The sequence below is a fragment of the Trachypithecus francoisi genome, unplaced genomic scaffold (genome assembly GCF_009764315.1).
Source record: "Trachypithecus francoisi isolate TF-2019V2 unplaced genomic scaffold, Tfra_2.0 Lachesis_group20, whole genome shotgun sequence".
Taxonomy (NCBI): domain Eukaryota; kingdom Metazoa; phylum Chordata; class Mammalia; order Primates; family Cercopithecidae; genus Trachypithecus; species Trachypithecus francoisi.
The window spans coordinates 16,849,274-16,874,795 of record NW_022681466.1 but is presented as its reverse complement, the minus strand read 5'-3'; the positions used below and the strand labels follow the sequence as shown (position 1 = coordinate 16,874,795).

At 45.1% G+C, this 25,522-nt stretch overlaps 1 protein-coding gene and 1 non-coding gene across 4 annotated transcripts in view; one reads left to right on the top strand and one right to left on the bottom strand.

The window, feature by feature from the left end:
• The first annotated feature begins 208 nt into the window (after positions 1–208).
• Positions 209–25,522, top strand: part of DHX8 (DEAH-box helicase 8) — a 43,636-nt gene continuing 18,322 nt past the window's right edge. The window contains exons 1-12 of one of the 3 annotated variants that reach the window (XM_033182841.1): positions 228–529; positions 6,623–6,708; positions 7,568–7,640; positions 8,339–8,424; positions 9,679–9,788; positions 10,177–10,536; positions 11,250–11,394; positions 11,488–11,691; positions 14,892–14,979; positions 17,473–17,570; positions 18,566–18,713; positions 23,611–23,792. In XM_033182841.1, coding sequence (XP_033038732.1) covers positions 382–529; positions 6,623–6,708; positions 7,568–7,640; positions 8,339–8,424; positions 9,679–9,788; positions 10,177–10,536; positions 11,250–11,394; positions 11,488–11,691; positions 14,892–14,979; positions 17,473–17,570; positions 18,566–18,713; positions 23,611–23,792 — 1,728 coding nt within the window. In that variant the 5' untranslated portion in view covers positions 228–381. Of the gene's footprint in view, positions 544–6,622; positions 6,709–7,567; positions 7,641–8,338; positions 8,425–9,678; positions 9,789–10,176; positions 10,537–11,249; positions 11,395–11,487; positions 11,692–14,891; positions 14,980–17,472; positions 17,571–18,565; positions 18,714–23,610; positions 23,793–25,522 lie in introns of all 3 variants that reach the window. The other 2 variants (XM_033182842.1, XM_033182843.1) reach the window with 2 other exon arrangements.
• LOC117068070 lies at positions 2,749–2,809 on the bottom strand. The gene has a single exon (XR_004430939.1). It is a non-coding gene; the product is annotated as a U7 small nuclear RNA (small nuclear RNA).

Genomic DNA, 25,522 nt, shown 5'->3' with positions numbered 1-25,522 from the left:
TTCAAGTGTTCTACAGCGCAGGCGCAGGCTGTTTTGCGGGTTCCTCCCGGCTTCTCTTGTGCAGGCCGGGGTCGCCCTCTGCCGACCCAGGGTGGGAGGGCGCTGAGTGAACGTTTCCGGGCCTGAGAGCGGGCGGGGATTTTTCTCGCCTGTAGAGGGCGCAGGTCGGCGTGCAGAGTAACCCACTCTAGCTGTCCCTTCTCTAAGCACTTCCTGTCTGTTCTCTATGATCCATCCAGTTGTGACTTGATTCGTTCCTCAAATTTTCAATTTACCGTAAACAAAGGGGAGGCGCACTGACCCGGAAGTGAAAGCTGAAACCCGGCTGGAGTAGCTCTCATCGCCGGCTGTGAGAAAGGAGGTCCTAGGCAAGCTGTAGCCATGGCTGTGGCTGTAGCCATGGCGGGAGCTATAATCGGGTCGGAGCCAGGCCCCGCGGAAGAACTTGCCAAACTCGAGTACCTGTCTTTGGTGTCAAAGGTTTGCACTGAGCTGGACAATCACTTGGGGATCAACGACAAGGACCTTGGTGAGCCCAGGGAGGTCCGTGTGGCCTAAGTTTGGGATTGAGGGAAGCGGAAGGAGAAAGGTGGATGGTGGACAGAAAGTATGTTCGTATGAGTCTGTATCTCTCTGTCGCAGACACCCGGGCCCAGGGTACCCGCTGCCGTGGCCTCGACTTGAGAGACCTCGAGAAACTTTAGAAACTTTCCCAGAGCTGTCAGTGAAGCCCGGGGCGATCATCTCTGCTTGATTGTTTTTTGTGGTTTTTTTTCCAGCCTCAATTAAACACGTTTAACAACAACAGCATCAGGTGCTGCGATGACGATGATGATGGCTGACGTTTATTGGGTGCTCACTGTGTGCTAGATGCGATGCTCAGCTCTTTATTGACATATATCTTATTTGGTCTTCACGCCACTCTGTGACTTAGCAGTCGGCATCTGTGCTTTTAACTGTGTTCTTTGACCATTAATTCTGTACTCTTTTTTGAGACAGGGCCTCGCTCTGTCGCCCAGGCTGGAGTGCAGTGTCACGATCTCGGCTCACTGCAGCCTCCACCTCCTGGGCTCAAGCAATCCTCCCACCTCAGCCTCCCGAGTAGCTGGGACTACAGGCACGGGCCACCAAGCTCACTAATTTTTAAATTTTTTGTAGAGACGGGGGTCTCACTGTATTGCCCAGGCTGGTCTCAAACTTCTGGGCTTAAGCAGTCCTCTTTCCTCGGCCTCCCAAAGTGCTGGGATTACAGGAGTGAGCCATTGCGTCCTGTACTATGTCTTAAACACCAGTCACTAGATGTTTTGGGGCAAACTACATCTGGGGAACCCAAACTGAGGAATTAGAAAAGGCTAGGGTCCTAGAGCTAAGGCCATAGACAGATGAAGCCCTTATAAAGGTAAAGAGGATGGATGGGATGAAGGGCAACCAATGGAGGGATTGACCTTTGGTAAGTACAGCAATGCTTCCTCAGTTGTAACAGGAGCGAGGACAGAGAATATAGTTGCAGATTCAGATGAGTTTAGAGATTGGTGGTAGGAAGATGAGTGAGAGAGTTTCAGCCCACTCTTCAGTTTTCTAAATGAAGATGAAATCATCAATTGGAGGGATGGAAGGGAAGGGGCCGGTGACAGGAGGGGTTAGGAAAGTTAGACGAGTGACCTTTGGTAAGATTCATAGTTTCTCTGAAGCTGTTTTTCTCATCTGTGAAGTGGGACAATGTCTTCACAGGTCACCATGTAGCACTTAGGAAGATGCCCGAAAGTATGATGCCAGTATATTTTTGTTTACTTTTTTCTCTTGCCTCCCAGGCAAGATGTGTCTGTCATATGTAATTTTTCTGTACTATTCTTCTCTTTCAGTTGATAATGAGGTGATAATTTCGTCCGTTTTGCTATCTTGTTAATATGTTTCCTTTGTTCAGCAAATATTGAGCTGGGGACTAGGCATACCACAGAGAACGAGACAGATTTCTGCTTTCAGGGAGCTTACTTTTCTCTCTATTTTTGTTTTAACTCCTAATACTTTGGCCTTTTAGAGGAAACAAAAAAGTTATTGACATCTTCTAGTGTTTAATTGTTTTGATGTTCACTTCATTTATGTGCAAAAATAGGGCAAGGTATAAACTCCGTATTCTTTTAGTTTATATATAGCTAAAGATCTCAATTAATTTGCAGAAAACCCACAAATATGGTTTTTCTGTTAAATACAGACTTATAAAACCAGTAACATTAAAAGTTCTAACATTGGCTGGGTGCGGTAGCTCATGCCTGTAATCCCAGCACTTTGGAAGAACAAGATAGGCCCATCACCTGAGGTCAGGAGTTTGAGACCAGCCTGGCCAACATGGTGAAACTCCATTTCTACTAAAAAAAAAAAAAAAAATTACAAAAATTAGCTGGCCGTGGTGGTGGGTGCCTGTAATCTCAGCTACTCAGGAGGCTGAGAAAGGAGAATCGCTTGAACTCAGGAGACGGAGGTTGCAGTGAGCCGAAATCGCGTCACTGCACTCCAGCCTGGACGACAAGAGCAAGACTTTATCTCAAAAAAAAAAAAAAAAAAGTACTAATATTGGTTTAATGTGATAGACTGTTTTTTGTTGAAACTAAATTGGCAGACTTGGGTTTAATAACAGAAAGGCATATATTTGCTTCTTTATGTTTTGTTTGCTGACTTGATTCTTTTGCTTTTGACCCTGATGAATGACTTACTAATTTATGTATTTAATTTTTGGGGGAGTTGAGATAGTAGAGTTTCCGATGAATACTGGAAAACCTGCTAGACAAATTCTGAAAGAGCTGTAATACTGGATTATCATTTAAATTAGTGTTATTTTTACTGTTTTCACCCATGAATTTTTTTTTTTTTTTTTTTTGAGACAGAGTCTCGCTCTGTCGCCCAGGCTGGAGTGCATTGGCCGGATCTCAGCTCACTGCAAGCTCCGCCTCCTGGGTTTATGCCATTCTCTCGCCTCAGCCTCCCGAGTAGCTGGGACTACAGGCGCCCGCCATCTCGCCCGGCTAATTTTTTGTTTTTTTTTTTTTTTTTTAGTAGAGACGGGGTTTCACCGTGTTAGCCAGGATGGTCTCGATCTCCTGACCTCGTGATCCGCCCATCTCGGCCTCCCAAAGTGCTGGGATTACAGGCTTGAGCCACCGCGCCCAGCCCACCAATGAATTTTTTTAAACTATGAATTAACTTTTTATAATGGATTCAGTTAATTTAATGATTCCCCTGTATAATTGGGAAAATTAAAAATACTGATTAATGGGACCAGGCACAGTGGCTCACACCTGTAATCCCAGCACTTTGGGAGGCCAAGGCAAGTGGATCACAAGGTCAGGAGTTCGAGACCAGAGACTGACCAACATGGTAAAACCCTGTCTGTACTAAAAATACAAAAATTAGCTGGGCATGGTGGTGCACACCTGTAATCCCAGCTACTCAGGAGGCTGTGGCAGGAGAATCGCTTGAACCTGGGTGGCAGAGGTTGCAGTGAGAGGATTGTGCCACTGCACTCCAGCCTGAGTGACAGAGCAAGACTCCGTCTCAAAAAAAAAAAGGCCGGGTGCGGTGGCTCAAGCCTGTAATCCCAGCACTTTGGGAGGCCGAGATGGGCGGATCACGAGGTCAGGAGATCAAGACCATCCTGGCTAACACGGTGAAACCCCGTCTCTACTAAAAAATATAAAAAACTAGCCGGGCGAGGTGGCGGGCGCCTGTAGTCCCAGCTACTTGGGAGGCTGAGGCAGGAGAATGGCATAAACCCAGGAGGCGGAGCTTGTAGTGAGCTGAGATCCGGCCACTGCACTCCAGCCTGGGCGACAGAGCGAGACTCCATCTCAAAAAAAAAAAAAAAAAAAACTAATTAATGATGGCTGGCAGTGTGAATGTGCTGCTGACTGCTTTGGGAGGGGCTCTTTTGAGCACGACACGCCTAGCACCATGGGACTTAGTTCTCCCTCCACTTTTCTTGAAAGAATGTGGGCTCCGAAGTTAGATTGCCTGGATTTTATTCCTAGCTCCCCCTGGTTATTATTGGGTAGGTCAGTGTCTCAAACTGTCAGCTTCCTCATTGTAAAACAGGACAATAATAGCACGTACTTGTGAGGGTTGTTTTGGGGATCATGAAGTAACCTATAAAAAGTACTTAGCATAGTGCCTGGCACATGGTAATGTTCAAAAAGTATTAACCATTGACAATGTTGCTAACTTATTATGCATAAGATGTGTTCATGTAGCCTGATGGCATTTGGCTTTCCCTTCATCAGAAAGATAGAGGCAGATTCCAAGATGGAAATTGTATGGTAGTACTACTTTATGAGTTAGTCATCTAGATCTTTCATGTTATTTATTCATTTACTTTTTTAGGATTAGTATTCAAATGAAAGCATTACAATTTTTTTTGTGGATCTCATAGTATGAGGCTTATTATCTCAGTCTCCTCCTGAGTAGCTAGGACTACAGATGCACACCACCACCACCAGCTGATTTTTGTATTTTTTGTAGAAATGGGGTTTTGCCATGTTGCCCAGGATAGTCTTGATCTCCTGGGCTCAGGCAATCTGCCCACCACGACCTCCCAAAGTGCTGGGATTACAGGCATGAGCCACTGTCTGAAAGTCACTTAATTAGTAAATAGCTCTAATGTTAGAAGTTTCAAGAACTAAGCCGGGCACAGTGGCTCATGCCTGTAATCCCAGCACTTTGGGAGGCTGAGGCAGGAGGATTACCTGAGGTCAGGAGTTCAAGACCAGCCTGGCCAATGTGGCGAAACCCCACCTCTATTAAAAATACAAAAATTAGCCAGGCATGGTGGAGGGCACCTGTGATCCCAGATACTCGGGAGGCTGAGACAGGAGAATTGCTAGCTGGGCATGGTGGCTGATGCCTGTAATCCCAGCACTTTGGGAGGCCGAGGCAGGCAAATCACAAGGTCAGGAATTCGAGACCAGCCTGGCCAATATGGTGAAATCCTCTCTGTACTAAAAATATAAAAATTAGCTGGGCGTGGTGGCGCACGCTCGTAGCCCCAGCTACTCAGGAGGCTGAGGCAGAAGAATCACTTGAACTCAGGAGGCAGAGGTTACAGTGAGCCAGGATCACACCACTCCACTCCATCCTGGGTGACAGAGCGCAACTCCCTCTCAAAAAAAGAAGTTTCAAGAACTAGTCAGGTATGCCGGGCGCAGTGTCTTATGCCTCTATTCCCAGCACTTTGGGAGGCTGAGGTGGGCAGATCACAAGGCCAGGAGATCAAGACCATCCTAGCTAACATGGTGAACCCCTGTCTCTACTGAAAATACAAAAAATTAGCTGAGCGTGGTGGCGGGCGCCTGTAGTCCCAGCTACTCAGGAGGCTGAGGCAGGAGAATGGCGTGAACCTGGGAGGCAGAGGTTACAGTGAGCCGAGATCGTGCCACTGCACTCCAGCCTGGGCGACAAAGCAAGACTCTTATCTCAAAAAAAAAAAAAAAAAAAAGAACTAGGCAGATTCGTGCAAAAAAATTTGGGGGAAAAGTAAGTCTTTCATCAATGTGGAGATTGCACCACCCAGCAGCTACCTGCTGTCATATACAGATTGGGTCTGTCCTTCTGTTGTGTGCCTCTTTGTGTCTGCACAGGCTCGTGCTTTTTATTGTCAGCTTTCGAGTCTAGTCTAGGTGGCAGCGTGCCCAGGTAGTAGTTTTGTGAGAAGAGGGTACCATGATGTGGGGCAAATAGGTCTTCCTAGTTTAAATGCACTCAAGGGCTACACTGAGCCATTTTGTAGTAGTGTCTTCCTTTCATTTGTGTAAATTCACTAGAACATGCATGGATAATTTCAGCAATCTAGATTTTCTCTCTTGTTTTCTTTTTTGTTTTGTTTTGCTTTTGTTTTTTGTGTTTTTGAGACGGAGTCTCACTCTGTTACCCAGGCTGGAGTGCAGTGGCACAATCCCGGCTCACTGCAACCTCTGCCTCCTAGGTTCAAGTGATTCTCCTGCCCCAGCCTCCCAAGTAGCTGGGATTACAGGCGCCTGCCACCACACCCAGCTAATTTTTTTTTTTTTTTTTTTTTGAGGCAGAGTCTCGCTCTGTCGCCCAGGCTGGAGTGCAGTGGCCGGATCTCAGCTCACTGCAAGCTCCGCCTCCCGGGTTTACGCCATTCTCCTGCCTCAGCCTCCCGAGTAGCTGGGACTATAGGCGCCCGCCACCTCGCCCGGCTAGTTTTTTGTATTTTTAGTAGAGACGGGGTTTCACCGTGTTAGCCAGGATGGTCTCGATCTCCTGACCTCGTGATCCGCCCATCTCGGCCTCCCAAAGTGCTGGGATTACAGGCTTGAGCCACCGCGCCCGGCCTAATTTTTGTATTTTTAGTAGAGACGGTGTTTCACTGTGTTAGCCAGGCTCATCTCGAACTCCTGATCTCAAGTGATCCACCTGCCTTGGCCTCCCAGAGTGTTGGGATTACAGGCATGGGCCACTGCACCTGGCCAGATTTTCTCTCTTTACCCTTATCAGATGGTGGTCTTTGTTTTTTATGACTGTTAGATAACCTAATTAGTTTTGTTTTTACCATACTTAAAACTGATTTCTTGCTCATGTCTGTTCTTTTCTGAATTCTGTTTCTTATTTGCAGCTGAATTTGTGATCAGTCTTGCTGAGAAAAATACCACCTTTGATACTTTTAAGGCTTCCCTCGTCAAAAATGGTGCAGAATTTACGGTATGTATATCTGGAGAAGACAATCTGTAGATATTAATCTTTTAATTTACAGTTGTTTTTTTTTTTTGAGACGGAGACTTGCTGTGTTGCCCAGGCTGGAGTGCAGTGGTGTGATCTCAGCTCACTGCAACCTCCGTCTCCCAGATTCATACCATTCTTTTGCCTCAGCCTCCCAAGTAGCTGGGACTGCAGGCACCCACCACTATGCCCGGCTAATTTTTTGTATTTTTAGTAGAGACGGGGTTTCACCATGTTAGCCAGGATGGTCTTGATCTCCTAACCTCGTGATCCGCCCGCCTGGACTGCCCAAAGTGCTGGGATTGCATAATTTATGTTTTAATGTCACTATTGAATTTAAATTTTGATAGGATTTAATATAGGAGTTTGATATAGGAAGGAGACAATTTTATACGTATCAATTAAATAAGCATTAAGTGTGTGATGTTTTCATGCCGTTAGGTAGTGGTGATGTAACCAGATTTTCTGTCATACCTCTCTAGGAAAACAGGGCAGGATTTTCATCATTAAGTTTTTGTAGGTATTTACATTCTTGTTCTGTAAGTCAGGAAGTTGGAAACGAGTTTTGGGGGTAGTTCTAAACCTTGTGAAATAAAATGGTTGCAGGGAGCCTAATAACTTTTCTCCCCAAAGAGTCCTAAGTATCGGCTTTCTCTGAAGCTGCTATACTAGGTTCATGCTACACCAGGTTGATACTCTATGTTTCATTTATTCCAATTAGCTAAATTCAAGTGCGTAACCACTCTTCTCTAAAGGACGTTCTTTGCCTTTTCCTTTTTCAAAGTGTATTTAAGCACTGGTACAGGAGGTGACCATTTTTGTTCTATGTTTCTTTTCAAAGGATTCTCTTATTAGTAACTTGCTGCGTCTCATACAAACCATGCGGCCTCCAGCGAAGCCTTCCACTAGCAAAGGTAAGCAGAGCTTCCAGCTAAGCTTAGCTTCTAGAATGGTGTAGATTTTGAACATCCTGTAAATTGCATTTGTTTTCCTCTCAGCAGTTGCTGAGCAAGTAAATGTTCCAGTAAGATTTTTCAAATGGGCTGGGCATAGTGGCTCACTGCTGGAATCCCAGCACTCTGGGAGGCCAAGGTGGGAGGATCTCTTGAGCCCAGGAGTTTTAGACTAGCCTGGGCAACACAGAGAGACCTCATCTCTACAAAAAAAATTTTAAAATTAGCCAGGCATGATGGCGTGCCTCTCTAGTTCCAGCTACTTGGGAGGCTAAGGAAGGAGTGTTGCTTGAGTCCAAAAGGGTGAAGCTGCAGTGAGCCATAGTTGCACCACTGTACTTCAGCCTGAATGACAGGTTTTTTCCCCCTGTTTCAAGGGGAAAAAAAGTTTCAAAGACTTAAGACAAAATCAAAAAGATAAGACATAACCAAATGAGTATTGCTGCACTCCTCTCTCTGCTACATTTTGAGATAGTTCATGATCAATGTATTTAGAAAATTAAATTACATTTGTAGTAACAGGTACGATTAATATATAGCAAAATGCCATGTTCTGTTTTGGTTTGATACAAATCTAATGTTGAAGTTATTTTGTTAATCATTAATAATATTAAATATATCTTTTTTTTTAACCCCTTCATGCTCTTTAATGAAACAAGATCCAGTTGTTAAACCTAAAACAGAAAAAGAAAAACTGAAGGAACTCTTCCCAGTCCTTTGCCAACCGGACAACCCTTCTGTTCGGGTACTGATACCATTTTGAGAATGTCTACTATAAATATATATTCCCAATCCCTTTTCTTTGTCTCATTAGTAATTTTATTAATTTTAAGTTTGCCTTTGTTGTAACTTATTTTTAAGAGTGAAAGTGTTTGATCAGCCTGGGCGCGGTGGCTCAAGCCTGTAATCCCAGCACTTTGGGAGGCCGAGGTGGGTGGATCACGAGGTCAGGAGATCGAGACCATCCTGGCTAACACGGTGAAACCCCGTGTCTACTAAAAAATACAAAAAAACTAGCCGGGCGAGGTGGCAGGCGCCTGTAGTCCCAGCTACTTGGGAGGCTGAGGCAGGAGAATGGTGTAAACCCAGGAGGCGGAGCTTGCAGTGAGCTGAGATCCGGCCACTGCACTCCAGCCTGGGCGACACAGCGAGACTCCGTCTCAAAAAAAAAAAAAGAAAAGAAAAAAAGAAAGTGTTTGATCACTCCCTAAGCATGTACTATGTATTGAACATGTTAAGGGGTTCTGAGAATGATATTCAAGGGAAATGAGATTGGGAATTTGGGGAAGTAGTGATTAGGAATATGAAATAAGGTTCTGGAACAGATGCCTAATGTGTGAAATTAGATTTTTTTTTTCTCTGTTACTTGTTAAGGGTCTAATTTTTAAAGCGTTTTGATTTTTAAATTTCATTTTAACAAATATTTATTGAGTACTTATTGTATGCCAAACACTGTTCTAAGTACCTGGGTAACCGCTGTGAACAGAGCAGACAAGAATTTCTGCCTTTGGAGATTATATCCTAATTTTGGGGTAGGGAGCAGAGCAGGAAATAAACATGTAAACATTCTGGTGGGGAGGAGATAGGCTATAAACAAACAAATAAGTATGTAACATAGCAGATAGCAGTAAGGACTATGGAAAAACATTAAGCTGGAGTGGGGGGAGGGAGGAAGAGAGTGCAGAGGGAGAGTTGCTTTTTAAAATTTTTAACACCTGTTTTTATATAATCATCACTTGCATTCTTTCATGGCAGGGATGATTAATATCTAACTGCCTTTCATAGAATTGTATTAAGGACAAAGGGGATTTGTCAAATGTAGCAGTGATTCTCAAGAGCCTTCTTTCCATTTCTTCTGCATCTATCTTGAATCAAGCTGGAAATCTCTGCCCCTCTTCCATTTCCCTCACATAGTGGTTAGTGATTTATAGATGTACCTGAGCTGATTCTTGAGTGGTTTTTTTCTTTCTCCTAACTTTGCTGGCCTCTACCTCTGCAGACCATGTTGGATGAAGATGATGTGAAAGTTGCTGTGGATGTCCTGAAAGAACTGGAAGCTTTAATGCCCAGTGCAGCAGTCCAGGAGAAGCAGAGAGATACTGAGCACCGGTTTGTCCTTAGTGTCTTGTCCTTTGGAAGTTTAGGATACTGTGACAGTTGAATTTTGTGGACCAGCCAACCAAAATTTTGGGCAAGTTGACAGAATCTGGACTGGTCATATATCATATTGTTGGATCTATTTTCATTGCTTCCTGCTAAGTGTATCTAGCAAATGCTAGGATGTTCAGAATATAGAAATCAGGGTTGAAAGAGGCTGAATATGTTTGTGGCTTGGTTCTTTATTGGCTTATAGGGATGTCATAGTTATTGAAACTTAATTCAGCTCAAAATCTAGTGGGCATCTACCATGTGCATGGCACTGTACTGGGTGCTTGGGGATGCAAAGATGAAATTGGATTGGTTTTTTTTTTAAAACAGGTGCTTATTGATTTGTTAGGGACAGGACAAAGAAGAAGAAGCGGAGTCGGAGCCGAGATCAAGACCGAGATCGAGACCGAGATAGGGAACGAAACCGAGATAGAGACCACAAGCGGAGACACCGATCCCACTCTCGATCACCTTCCAGGACCCGGGAGAGGAATAAAGCAAAGTCTAGATATCGGTCCAGGAGCAGGAGTCAGAGTCCCCTCAAAGACCGGAAGGACCGGGACAAATATGGAGAGCGGAATCTGGATAGATGGCGGGATAAGCATGTGGACCGCCCTCCTCCAGAAGAGCCCACCATTGGTGACATTTATAATGGCAAAGTTACCAGCATCATGCAGTTTGGTTGCTTTGTGCAGCTGGAAGGACTCAGGTAATGACTGGTGCTCTTCTATCCACACCAGTGATGGGCAGATTTTCTTTTATCGCTGAGGATTTTCACATTCTAAAAAGTTACTTTGATTAATGATACTTTAGTCAAATCAGCCATACACGATTCTTAGAAATTGACTCTTTTGAAATGTTACAGAGCCATTTATTCCTTTCTCTGTCTTCACGAGATCTGTCCTTTGCTTGTTGGGACAGATAGAATTTGCTTCCCCACCCCATGTCTCCCCATGGAGAGAGTGATAATACTATTTTATTGTTTGACCACCTTCATGGTGCTTTTCTCTTGAGTTTGAGGCCATTTTCTTTTGTTAGTTCCAATAAGGGTAGAAACTGGGCCGGGCGCGGTGGCTCAAGCCTGTAATCCCAGCACTTTGGGAGGCTGAGACGGGCGGATCACGAGGTCAGGAGATCGAGACCATCCTGGCTAACACGGTGAAACCCCGTCTCTATTAAAAAAATACAAAAAACTAGCCGGGCGAGGTGGCGGGCGCCTGTAGTCCCAGCTACTCGGGAGGCTGAGGCAGGAGAATGGCGTAAACCGGGAGGCGGAGCTTGCAGTGAGCTGAGATCCGGCCACTGGACTCTAGCCTGGGCGACAGAGCGAGACTCCGTCTCAAAAAAAAAAAAAAAAGGGTAGAAACTGGTTGGGGGATAGTACTTTTTAGCATATTCCAGATGTGTCTGACTCTCCCTCAGGAAGCGATGGGAAGGCCTGGTGCACATCTCTGAGCTCCGGCGGGAGGGTCGTGTGGCCAATGTAGCTGATGTGGTGAGCAAAGGCCAGAGGGTCAAAGTCAAAGTGCTGTCCTTCACTGGGACCAAGACCAGCCTGAGCATGAAGGTAAGTGAGATGGTCAGCCTGTTCTTACATCTGATGGCCAAGGGAATGGAAGAGGACAGCAAGTGAGCTGGCCCCCTTGTTTTTGTGCTTTAGGATGTGGATCAAGAGTCTGGAGAAGATCTAAACCCAAATAGACGGCGAAATCTTGTCGGGGAGACCAATGAGGAGACCTCAATGCGGAATCCTGATAGACCCACTCACCTGTCCCTTGTCAGTGCCCCTGAAGTAGAAGACGACTCACTGGAACGCAAGCGCCTCACCCGAATCTCTGACCCAGAGAAGTGGGAGATCAAACAGGTTGGGGCCATTAGTTTTCATGGCCAGATAGTCATTCAGTATGTAGCATGGTGCTTAGAGTTGTGCTCTGGAGCACAATGGCCTGGGATAATTTTTGGCCACTGTATTTGTCTGTTTTCACGTTGCTGATAAAGACATACCTGAGACTGGGCAATTTACTAAAGAAAGAGGTTTATTGGACTTAGAATTCCACATGGTTGGGGAGGTCTCACAATCATGGAGGAAGGTGAAAGGCACATCTCACATGGCAATAGGCAAGAGAAGAGAGTTTGTGCAGGGAAATGCCCCCCGCCTTTTCTTTTTTTCGAGACGGAGTCTCGCTCTGTCACCCAGGCTGGAGTGCAGTGGCTGGATCTCAGCTCACTGCAAGCTCCACCTCCCGGGTTTTATGCCATTCTCCTGCCTCAGCCTCCCAAGTAGCTGGGACTACAGGCGCCCACCACCTCGCCCGGCTAGTTTTTTGTTTTTTTTAGTAGAGACGGGGTTTCACCATGTTAGCCAGGATGGTCTCTATCTCCTGACCTCGTGATCTACCCACCTCGGCCTCCCAAAGTGCTGGGATTATAGGCTTGAGCCACCGCGCCCGGCCAGAAATGCCCCTTTTTAAAACCATCAGATCTCATGAGACTTACTATCATGACAACAGTGTGGGAAAGAGCTGCCTCCATGATACAGGTACCTTCCACTGGGTCCTTCCCACACATGTGGAAATTCAAGATGAGATTTGGGTAGGGACATAGCCAAACCACGTCAGCCACTTACTAGCCGTGTAATCCTTAGCTAAGCTACTCTACCTCGTGCCTCAGTACCCTCATCTATAAAACAGGACCAGCGTTGGTGGTGTGAGGATTAAATGAGTTAATAAAGGTGAAAGTCGCTAGGTATGGTGGCTCAACACCTGTCAGGAGTTCGAGACCAGCCTGACCAATGTGGTGAAACCCTGTCTACACTAAAACTACAAAAAATTAGGCGGGTGTCGTGGTGCGCACCTGTAATCCCAGCTACTCAGGATGCTGAGGCAGGAGAATTGCTTGAACCCGGGAGGTGGAGGTTACAGTGAGCTGAGATCATGCCACTGCACTCCAACCTGGGTGACAGAACAAGACTCCATCTCAAAAAAAAAAAAAAAAAAGTGAAACTCTTAGGTTAGTGCCTGGCATATGGTAATTACTATGTAAGTCTTCATTATTGTTTTTTGTTTGTTTGTTTGTTTGTTTTGAGACAGAGTCTTACTCTGTCACCCAGGCTGGAGAACAGTAGTACGATCTCAGCTCACTGCAACCTCCGCCTCCTGGGTTCAAGCGATTCTTGTGCCTCAGCCTCCAGGTAGCTGGGATTACAGGCAACCACCACCACGCCGGCTAATTTTTTTGAATTTTTAGTAGAGACGGGGTTTTACCATGTTGGCCAGGCTAGTCTTGAACTCCTGACCTCAGGTGATCCTCCCACCTCTGCCTCCCAAAGTGCTAGAATTACAGGCGTGAGCCACTGCGCCCAGCCTATTGTTTTCATCTTTCTTCACTAATTACCATAACTGTGGTATGTCAAACACCATGCAGAGCTAGGGCTATAAAGACGAATATGTCATGGTTCCTATGTTTAAGGAACTCAGAGTCCAGCAGAGGAGACAGATCTAAACAAATAATTGTGAGGGGTTACGTATTTTTTACTTTATTTTTGAGACAAGTTCTTGCTTGCACTGTCGCCCAGGCTGGAGTGCATTGGCGTGACCATAGCTCACTGCAGCCTCAACCTTTCAGGCTTAAACCATCCTCCCACCTCAGCCTCCCAATTAGCTGAGACCCCAGGCACATGCCACCATGCCTGGCTAATTTTTTTTTTTTTTTTTTTTTTTTTTTTTTTTTTTTTTTTGAGGCAGAGTCTCGCTCTGTTGCCCAGGCTGGAGTGCAGTGACCGGATCTCAGCTCACTGCAAGCTCCGCCTCCCGGGTTTACGCCATTCTCCTGCCTCAGCCTCCCGAGTAGCTGGGACTACAGGCGCCCGCCACGTCGCCCGGCTAGTTTTTGTATTTTTTTTTTAGTAGAGACGGGGTTTCACAGTGTTCGCCAGGATGGTCTCGATCTCCTGACCTCGTGATCCGCCCGTCTCGGCCTCCCAAAGTGCTGGGATTACAGGCTTGAGCCACCGCGCCCGGCCATGCCTGGCTAATTTTTTAATTTTTTGTAGAGACAGTCTTGCCATGTTACCAGGGCTTGTCTTAAACTCCTGGGCTCAGCCGGGCGTGGTGGCTCACGCCTGTAATCCCAGCACTTTGGGAGGCCAAGGCGGGCGGATCACGAGGTCAGGAGATAGAGATCATCCTGGCTAACACGGTGAAACCCCGTCTCTACTAAAAATACAAAAAATTAGCTGGGCATAGTGGCGGGCGCCTGTAGTCCCAGCTACTCAGGAGGTTGAGGCAGGAGAATGGCGTGAACCTGGGAGGCAGAGCCTGCAGTGAGCTGAGATCACGCCACTGCACTCCAGTCTGGGCGACAGCGAGACTCCGTCTCAAAAAACAAACAAAAAACTCCTGGGCTCCAAGTGATTCTCTTGTCTCAGCCTCCCAAAGTGTTGAGATTATAGGCATGAGCTGCCATGTCTGGCCTACATATTATATAATAAATGTACCAGAGTGCTGTGGAAACAAGGGAAGAGCAGATAACTCTTCTTGGAGATGATACTTTTGAGCTTATACTTTACAGCACCATGTTGGAGAACCACCTCCCCAACCCTGGAACAGGACATAGGACATTTGAGGTCCTGACATCGTGGGTCAGAGGAGAAAAAAACTGGGTTTCTTACGTGAAACCTCTGTAATTAACTCTCCTAGAAAAGAGTTTTGACTGGGCATGTGGCTGACACATGTAATCTCAGCACTTTGGGAGGCCAAGGCAGGAGGATTGCTTGAGGCCAGGAGTTTGAGACCAGCCTGGACAAATAGTGAGACCCTGTTTCTAGAAAAAATTTAAAAATTAGCTAGATATTATGGTGTGTGCCAGTAGTCTCACCTATTCAGGAGGCTGAGGTAGGAGGATTGGTTGAGCCCAGGAGTTTGAGGTGGCAGTGATCTTTGATCAGGTCACTGCACTTCAGCCTAGGTGACAGAGCAAGATCCTGTCTTAAAAAAACAAAACAAAAGAACAAAAAAAGTTTTGATCTTAGCAGGTTACAAATGCTACCTTCTCTTCTTTGGCTAGATGATTGCTGCCAATGTCCTTTCCAAAGAAGAGTTTCCAGACTTTGATGAAGAGACTGGCATTCTCCCTAAGGTGGATGATGAGGAAGGTAACTAGTCCAGTTGGATTGAGAAGGATAATTGGCAAGTTAAGGCATTGGATTGGGTGATTTGCTTGTAGTTTAACCCAGTGGCTATTAATCACTTGTTCTTTGGATCTCACTACTCATCTCTCAAAAAAAAAAGGATCTCACCATGATGGAAGCAAGAAGTTCATTTTTCTGACAAGTGCTTATGTATTATTATACTTGTTGCTTATAATAATCTCTCGGCCAGGCGTAGTGGCTCATGCCTGTAATCCCAGCACTTTGGGAGGCCGAGGCCAGCAGATCACCTGAGGCCAGGTCAGCCTGGCCAAGGTGGTGAAACCCTGTCTCTACTAAAAAAGTACAAAGATTAGCTGGGTGTAGTGGCGCACGCCTGTAGTCCCAGCTACTCAGGAGTCTGAGGCAGGAGAATTGCTTGAACCCAGGAGATGGAGGTTGCAGTGAGCTAAGATCATGCCACTGCACTCCAGCCTGAGTGACAGAGCGAGACTCTTATCTGAAAAAAAAAAGCTTTCAAGTTATAAAACGTTATAATTGTATTTTTGGGTGTAAATTTGATCTCATATTCTTAGTAATTATTCTGAAAATCCTGGATCCACCTAGATTACTTCTGAGTTGCCCTGGAAACAACTTTTAACTCAGCCCATAATGACTTTTTTGAAATTATGAAGTCTTATAATAGAATTCTATAATTTATATTATAATAGTAAGTGAGCGCCAACGTGCTCACCACCCAGCTTAAGAAGTAGAATTTTACAAGCACTTCTGAAGCCCTTACGTGCTCCCCTCTGCTTAGATCTTCTTTCTTCCTCCTAGGAGTAACCACCATCCCATATTTGTGTTAATTACTCCCTTGCTTTTCTTTAGTTTTACCATCTACATATCTGTTCCTAAACATTATGTTGTGTTGTCTATTTTTGAACTTAACTCATTTTTCTTTTTTTTTGACTTACATATTTTTTATATTTATGATGATATTTATAGTGGTATTTTACCCATTTTCATTGCTATAGAGTATATATAAATTATCTATAATTTATCCATTTTGCTTTTGATGGACATATGAGTTGTTTCTTGGTTTTTGGTTAATCTTTGTGAATAATAGTATTTTGAAATTGCTATATTGTCTCTTAGTGCTTATGTACAGAACATTCTTTTTTTCCTAAATACATAGAATTACTGGGTAGGCCAAGTGTAAGTGTCATGGCTCATCCCTGTAATCCCAGCACTTTGGGAGGCTGACTGAGATAGTAGGATTGCTTGAGTCTAGGAGTTTGAGACCAGCCGTGGCAACATAGCTACGCCCTATCTTTACAAAAACAAAAAAAAATTAGCCAGGTGTAGTGATATGTGCCTGTACTCCCAGCCATTGGGGAGGCTGAAGTGGGAAGATTGCTGGAGCCAGGGAGGTCAAGGGTGTAGTGAGCCGTGGTCATGCCGCTGTGCTGTAGCCTGGGCAACAGAGGAAGACCCTGTCTTAAAAATTACTGGGTAGTAAGAAATGTGGGTGTTTGACTTTACTGGGCAGTTCCAAATTGTTTTCTATTGGTTTCTGTACCATTTATACTTCTGCCGTAAGCGTAAGCAAGTTCCGCCTGGTGTTGTTCAATTGTCCAACTAATTTTTTGCAAATTTATTATGGGTTAAGAGTTATTCCATAATGAAGTTGGTTGGCAAATGCCTTAGTACCATTTAGAATGTCAGGAGAGCATTTTCTCACAGGTTTAACTTCTTTTGAAAGTAGGTTGGATCAGTTATTGGACTGGAGCACAAATGCCCTAGAAATGGCTGGTGGTAGGGGGAATAGTCACCTAGGTTAGAGTTTTACTTGCATTGCCATCCTTTGACCTGGAAGCTTTTTTTTTTTGAGACGGGATTTCGTTCTCGTTGCCCAGGCTGGAGTGCAGTAGCGCGGTCTTGGCTTACTGAAACCTCCTCCTCCTGGGTTTAAGTGATCCTCCTGCCTCAGCCTCCCAGGTAGCTGGGATTACAGGTGCGTGCCACCGTGCCCAGGTAGTTTTTTTGTATTTTTAGTGAAGGTGGGGCTTCACCATGTTGGCCAAGCTGGTCCGGAACTCCTAACCTCAGGTGATCCACCCACCTTGGCCTCCCAAAGTGCTGGGATTACAGGCTGGAGTGCAATGGCTTGATCTCAGCTCACTGCAACCTCTGCCTCCTGGGTGCAAGCTATTTTCCTGCCTTAGCCTCCCAATTAGCTGGGACTACAGGTGCCCGCCACCAAGCCGGGATAATTTTGGATTTCTAGTAGAGATGGAGTTTCACTATGTTGACCAGGCTGATATCAAACTCTTGACCTCAAGTGATCCTCCTGCCTTGGCCTCCCAAAGTGCTGAGGTTACAGGCATGACCCCCACACCCCACCAGGGGAAGCTGTTTTTGATAAAGATTGTTGGTGTCTATGGAAATTAATTGTTTTGGTGAAAATTATTATTCTCTCTTGTTTATGGCTAATTCCTCTTTTGGGGGGACTTTTAGATGAGGACCTTGAGATTGAATTGGTTGAGGAAGAGCCTCCATTCCTGAGAGGGCACACTAAGCAAAGCATGGACATGAGCCCTATTAAAATCGTCAAGGTGAGAACTTCTGAACCTTCAACCTGGAAATGTCAAGTGGATTATTTTTCTAAAGTAACGGGTCAGGTTATTAGATCTGCGTAAGTAGAACTTAGGCCACATAAAGTATTATTGGCTGTTAGCCAGGGTCTAGAATGGTTTTGTTTTAAATGGAGGTTGGGTTGGCTTTATTACTTTTGCCTGTTTAATTCTTTTGTGCTCCTTTTGTGTATTTTGAGTGGAAGCAGAGATAGATAGGAATGCTTAATCTACCATCATTGCCTTTGCATGGTTTCCTTAGGTCTTGAATCTTGCAGATTTAAAGGCAATTTTCAAGAATTTACTTGAGCAGTTAGGGCTGGCCACCATAGAAAGCTGTAGCACTGGGTGTTGGGGAGGGCAGAGCTGTGAAGGGAATCTAAACCAGAATCTATAGAATGATAAAAATTTTAGGTATAGAAAAGGGCATATTAAAGGTCTCCCAGCTCAGCACATATGTAATGCTTATAATCCACACATATGATTCTTCTGCAGTGTTCTTCTCATGTGGTCATCTCATAGCTGCATGACATTGTTAGTGACAGGGAATTCACCAGCCCTGAAGGAGGTACCTTTCATCATGAGATGGATCTGATCGCTACTTCTTCTTTAGGCAGACCTGAAACCTCGCTCACTGAAGTGTCCACATTGGTCTTAATTTTGGTTCCCGGGGTCATACAGAAAAATTCTTATCCCTTTCTTATGTCCTTCATACATTTAAAGGTAGCATATCATTCCTATCTCTTTTGGGGTTCTCATCTTCAAACTAAACATCCAATTCCTTCAATGATTTATTATTGTCCTTGTTCATTTTATCTGAATGTGCTACGGTGTATCCATTTCTTTCATATAGTCTGTTACACTGATAGGAACTTTATTCCAGATGTGTTCCCATGTTTTAGGTTACAGGGTCTTAACATCTACATTTTATTTCCTGGACATTTTAATCCGTGTCGTTTTTTCTTCTGTTGCACCAGAACCCAGATGGCTCCCTCTCCCAAGCGGCAATGATGCAGAGTGCCTTGGCCAAAGAAAGGCGGGAACTTAAGCAGGCCCAGCGGGAAGCTGAGATGGATTCTATTCCCATGGGACTCAACAAACACTGGGTTGACCCTCTGCCTGATGGTAGGACCCTTGGAGGGGTGTATGGACCTTGTTTAAAAATCTGAGCCTTCCAGAGCACAGGGAGGGGTCACTCCCAGCACACATTAAAAATTTATCCTTGGTTGGGGGCAGTGGCTCATGCCTGCAATCCCAGCACTTTGGGAGGCCAAGGCAGGTGGATCACCTGAGGTCAGGAGTTCGAGACCAACCTGGCCAACATGTCGAAACCCCGTCTCTACTAAAAAAATACAAAAATTAGCCGGGCGTGGTAGCGCACACGTGTAATCCCAGCTACTCAGGAGGCTGAGGCAGGAGAATCGCTTGAACCCAGGGGTGGAAGTTGCAGTGAGCTGAGATCAGGCCAGTGTACTCCATCCTGGGTGACAGAATGACACTCCGTCTCGAAAAAAAAATTTACCCTTGGTTTTTCACTTCAGTTAGAGCGTGTTTGGTTTTTTTCTTAAACACATGTTTAAAACCAAAAATGTTTTAATAGCCATGGTCAAATCATTAGACTGAGTTTTTCTTCTGAATAACTTTAAAAATTTTACTCTTGCTGGGCGCGGTGGCTCACACCTGTAATCCCAGCACTTTGGGAGACCAACAAGGCAGGTGGATCACGAGGTCAGGAAATCGAGACCATCCTGGCCAACAATGGTGAAACCCCGTCTCTACTAAAAATACAAAAAATTATCCGGGCATGGTGGTGTATGCCTGTAGTCCCAGCTACTCAGGAGACTGAGGCAGGAGAATCGCTTGAACCCTATAGGTGGAGGTTGTAGTGAGCTAAGATCGTGCCGCTGCACTCCAGCCTGGCGACAGAGTGAGACTCCATCTCAAAAAAAAAAATTTTTATTCTAAAGATAATACAGCTTTGAAACTTCCTTTTTCATATATTTCTTTGTGCAGTAAATATTAACTACTAGATGTAGTCATAACAAATACTTATTAATGTAATTTGTGTTTGGCATTTGGAGATACAGATGTGAATTAAACAGATACGACCCCTGCTTTCAGACACTACAGCTTAGTTGGGGAAATTGATGTTAAATAATTACCAAATAATTAAATTATGATCAGTGCCATGTGAAGAAGTATAGGCAGTGTAATTGACTGTGGTGGGTCACTTCCCTGGGGAAATTGAGACCCAAAGAATAAATGGGACTCAGTCTGTCAAGTGGGGATGGGATGGAGGTTGGGAGGTGTGTTCCAGCCTGAGGAGTAGCCCGTGTTGGGTTTGTGGGGTGGGAAAGAAACTGAAAGGAAGCCTGTGTGGATGGAATAGAGAGAGCAAGGGGCACTGGTAGGGGATGAGATAAGAGCGTTGGACCAGGGCTTCGTAGGTGGCATTAAGAATCTGGGCTCAATTCTGACAACACTGGGAGATGTTGAAAAGTTCTTTTGTTGTTGCTGTTGTTTTTGGTTGAGACAGAGTTTTGCTCTTATTGCCTAGGCTGGAGTGCCATGGCATAATCTCGGCTCACTGCAACCTCCACCTCCCAGGTTCAAGCGATTCTCCTGCCTCAGCCTCCCAAGTAGCTGGGATTACAAGCATGCACCACCACACCTAGCTAATTTTTTGTATTTTTAGTAGAGATGAGGTTTCTCCATGTTGGTCAGGCTGGTCTCGAACTCGTGACCTCAGGTGATCCACTCACCTTGACCTCCTAAAGTGCTGGGATTACAAGCGTGAGCCACCACATCTGGCCAGATGTTGAAAGTTCTCAGCTGGCACATGGTGTGACCAGAGTTGCATTTCCAAAGGATGATTCAGGCTGCCCTGCAGAATGAGTTGGATGGGGCACATATGATGATTTGGGAAGCTTTTATGATAATTCAGAAGAGAGGATGGTGGCTTGAACATGGAGGTAGCAAAGAGGAGGGATGTACTTGCGAAAAGTGATTCGTTGAATGTGGGGCAACAGGAATGGTCAAAGATAACTTCCAGGTTTCTGGTATGAGCACTAGGATGAATGATGGGAACACCGGAGGAGAAACGGGTTTGTGGGGAAAGATGGTGAATTCCGTTTTGGACTTGTATCTGAGACAACTAGAGGACATCTTAGGTTGAGGTATCCAGTGTAGAATTGAGTATGAGAGCTCAGAATAGAGGTCTGGGCTGGAGACAGAAGTTTGAGAATTGTGTTAATTTAGATATCAGTTTGGCTGCATGTAATAAAGATTTAAATATTAGATTAGGTTCGACATGATGGCTCACACCTGTAATTCCAACATTTTGGGAGGCTGAGGCAGGAAAATTGCTTGAGGCCAGGAGTTCAAGACCAGTCTGGGCAACCTAATAAGACCTTGTCTCTTTTTTATTTTATTTTAGTTTAGTTTAGTTTAGTGTAGTTTATGTTATATATTTTATGTTATTTTATTTTATTTTATTTTGAGATGGAGTCTCACTATGTTGCCCCAGCTGGAGTGCAGTGGTGCAGTCTCGGCTGACTGCAACCTCTGCCTCCCGGGTTCAAGTGATTCTCCTGCCTCAGCCTCCCAAGTAACTGGGACTACAGGCCCCCACCACCATGCCCAAGTAATTTTTTTTGTATTTTTGGTACAGACAGGGTTTCACCATGTTGGTCAGGCTGGTCTCGAACTCCTGACCTCCAGTGATCTTGCCCACCTCAGCCTCCCAAAGTACTGGGATTACTGGTGAGCCACCATGCCCAGCCCTTGTCTCCATTTTAAAATTAAATTTTTAAAAACGACAAAAATAAAAACCAAAATATTAGATTTACAGTAGAAGGTTGGAAATATGCATTCATTGTTTAACAATATCATCTTCCATTTCCTCAGAATAAACCCATTCATTCCCTTTTACCCTTTAGTGAAATGTTCTCCATGACCCTCCTTTGGCCTCTGCCAAAGCTCACTTATTTGGTTAGTAGGCACAAGTATTTTTTCATAGCCAGCTTTTGGCATCAAATTTGTAAAATATTTGCATATTCTAGAGAGCCACTAAAATTCTACTCATTTTTTTTGCTCCTTAAGCCACAATTCCAAGGTGAACCTTGAAAATATAAGCTAGGTCCGGGCAAAGTGGCTCACACCTATAATCCCAGCACTTTGGGAGGCTGAGGTGGGCAGATCGCTTGAGTCCAGGAATTTGAAACCAGGCTGGGCAATGTAGTGAAACCCTGTCTCTGCAAAAAATGCAAAAATTAGGCTGGGCCTGGTGGCTCAAGCCTGTAATCCCAGCAGTTTGGGAGGCTGAGGTGGGTGGATCACCTGAGGTCAGGAGTTTGAGACCAGCCTGGCCAACATGGTGAAACCCTATCTCTACTAAAAATAGAAAAATTAACAGACATGGTGGAGCACACCTGTAATCCCAGCTACTGGGGAGGCCAAGGCCGTGAGCCGAGATCACGCCATTGTACTCCAGCCTGGGCAACAAGAGTGAAACTCCATCTCAAAAAAAAAAAAAAAATTAGCTCGGTGTGGTGACATGCACCTGTAGTCCCAGCTACTCAGGAGGCTAACATGGGAGGATTGCTTGAGCCCAGGAGGTAGAGGTTGCTGAACTGAGATCTTGCCACTGCACTCCAACCTGCTGGGAACCAGACCCTGTCAAAAAAAAAAATTAATCTGAGAGAAGCCAGGCACAACAGACCACATATTGTATGAAATACCCAGAATAGGTAAACCCATAGATATAGAAAGTAGACTAATGGTTGCCAAGAGGAAGGAAAAGGGAGGAATGGGGAGTAACTGCTAATGGGTACAGAGTTTTTTGGGGATGATGAAAATGTTCTAAAATTAGATAGTGGGGATAGTTGCACAGCTTTATGAATATACAGTAAAACACTGAGTTAAACACTTAAAAAGACTGACATGGAGGCCAGCCTTGGTGACTCACATCTATAATCCCAGCACTTTGGGAGGCCAAGGAGAGAGGATTCCTTGAGCCCAGGAATTTGAGGCTGCAGTGAGCCGTGATTGCACCATTACACTCCAGCCTGGGCAACAGAGCAAGACCCTGTCTCAAAAAAAAAAAAAAAAGAAAGAAAAGTGTGACATGGTTTGTGAATTACATCTCAATATAGCAGTTATTTAAAAAGGGGAGAGTACTGGGCATGGTGGCTATGTCTGTAATTCCATTACTTTGGGAGGGTGAGATGGATGGATTGCTTTAGCCCAGGAGTTCAAGATCAGCCTGGCAACATAGAGTGACCTCTTCTCTTCAAAAAAAATTAAAAAATGAGGCAGGAGAATCGCTTGAGCCCTGGAGGTCGGGGCTGCAGTGAGCCAGGATTGTGCCACTGCACTCCCACCCACTTGGATGACAGAGCGAGACCCTACCTAAAAAAAAAAATAATAATTCCAGTTTCAAACAATCAGGTCTTCACTTCTCTCAGCTAACCTTTTTTCTGACATCACAGGTGTGTAGTACCACTTATTACAGTCTCTTTCCCACTCCCTGCTGCCCCTTCTATATTCTTTTTTTCCTTTTTTTTTCTTTTTTTTTTTTTGAGATGGAATCTCGCTCTGTCGCCCAGGCTGGAGTGCAGTGGCCAGATCTCAGCTCACTGCAAGCTCCGCCTCCCGGGTTTATGCCATTCTCCTGCCTCCGCCTCCTGAGTAGCTGGGATTACAGGCGCCCGCCACCTCGCCCGGCTAGTTTTTTGTATTTTTTAGTGGAGACGGGGTTTCACCGTGTTAGCCAGGATGGTCTCGATCTCCTGACCTCGTGATCCGCCCGTCTCGGCCTCCCAAAGTGCTGGGATTATAGGTTTGAGCCACCGCGCCCAGCCTATTCTTTTTTTCACATTAATTTTTTCTTTGAGTACTTTTGATCACGGGTCGCTGAATAGAGATGCTCCATGTTCAGTGCCCACCTGCCATTTTATTTTTTTCTCTGGTACATCTTGAGGTAGCTTGAGGACAGTACTAAGTTGCCTGTTTACCTTTCCAGCGGAAGGCAGACAAATTGCTGCCAACATGAGGGGTATTGGGATGATGCCCAATGATATTCCTGAGTGGAAGAAGCATGCCTTTGGGGGCAATAAAGCCTCTTATGGGAAAAAGACCCAGATGTCAATCCTTGAGCAAAGGGAGAGCCTGCCAATCTACAAACTGAAGGAGCAGTTGGTCCAGGTGAGAAGCCTTTTATGATGTATTGGTGGGCAGTAAGGTTGTTTTCTAAAAGAGGGATATTTTAAAATTGAAACTAACAGGACAAATATGTGCCTACTTGAAGTGGCTCATCCAAAAGGGTTAAGAAATAAGGAGAAAACTTTCTAAATACTTTTTCAAAAAATGGGGCCGAGCACGGTAGCACATGCCTATAATCCCAGCACATTGGAGGCCAAGGCGCAGGAGGATCACTTGAGCCTAGGAGTCTGAAACCAGCCTGGGCAACATAGGGAGACCTGTCTCTACAAAAATAAAAAATTTGGCGGGGCGCAGTGGCTGACGTCTGTAATCCAGCACTTTGGGAGGACAAGGTGGGTGGATCACGAGTTCAGGAGTTCGAGGCCATCCTGGCCAACATGGTGAAACCCCATCTCTACTAAAAATAGAAAAAATTAGCTGGGCATGGTGGTGCATGCCTGTAATCCCAGCTATTCAGGAGGCTGAGGCAGGAGAATCACTTGAATCAGGGAGTTGGAGGTTGCAGTGAGCTGAGATTGTGCTGCTGCACTCCAGCCTGGCTACAGAGTGAGACTCTGTCTAATTTAAAAAAAAAAAAAAAAAAAAATTTACCTGGGTGTGGTGGTCCATGCCTGTAGTCCCAGCCACTCGGGAGGCTGAGATAAGATGATTGCTTGAGCCTGAGAGATCGAGGCCACAATGAACTGCAATCACACCACTGCACTTCAGCCTGGGTGACCGAGTGAGACCCTGTATCACAAATGTTTGTGTGTGTGCGTGTATAGACACACATATGTATGTATATGTCTGTATATTTTCTTTTTCCTGGGGACCCTAGAAAAGTTCCATGTGGGCAGAGTATTGTGTTGCATGGACCAACAGCTCTGGTCAGTAATTAAAAACGAGGATACTCAGCCAATAAGCTCACATGGGCAAGGCCTTTGCTTTGGTACTCTATATTCTGGAATTCTGATTTTAAGACCACCGAGCCTTCCTTGAGGTAATCAGGTTTACTAGTTTCCAGTGAATCCTTTCAACAATATCTTATATGTATAAAGCAAGTACAAATATATATACACACGCACACATCTTATATGCGTACTGTGTTTATAGGTGACAGTGATATATACACTGTTCTACATCTTGCTTTTTCCACTTGATATATCTCAGAAGTTTTGTTTGTGTGTATGTGTGTGCGTGTGTGTGACAGAGTCTCGCTTTGTGCAGGCTGGAATATGGTGGCATGATCTCAGCTCACTGCAACCTCTATCTCCTGGTCTCAAGTGATCTTCCCACCTCAGCCTCCCAAGTAGCTGGGACTACAAGGCATGCATCATCATGCTTAGCCAGTTTTTGTATTTTTTGTAGAGATGTGGTCTCTCTATATTGTGCAGGCTAGTCTTGAACTCCTAGACTCAAGCAATCCTCCCTCCTCAGCCTCCCAAAGTGCTTGAGCCACTGTGCCTGGCCTTCTTAGAAAAAAAAAAAAAATGCCAGGCCAGGCATAGTGGCTCATGCCTGTAATCCCAGCGCTTTGGGAAGCCAAGGCGGGCAGATCACCTGAGGTCAGGAGTGCAAGACCAGTCTGGCCAACATGGTGAAACCCTATCTCTACTGAAAATACAAAAATTAGCCAGGCGTGCTGATGGGTGCCTGCAGTCCCATTTACTTGGGAGGCTGAGGCAGGAGAATCACTTGAATCCCAGAGGTTGAGGTTGCAATGAGCTGAGATC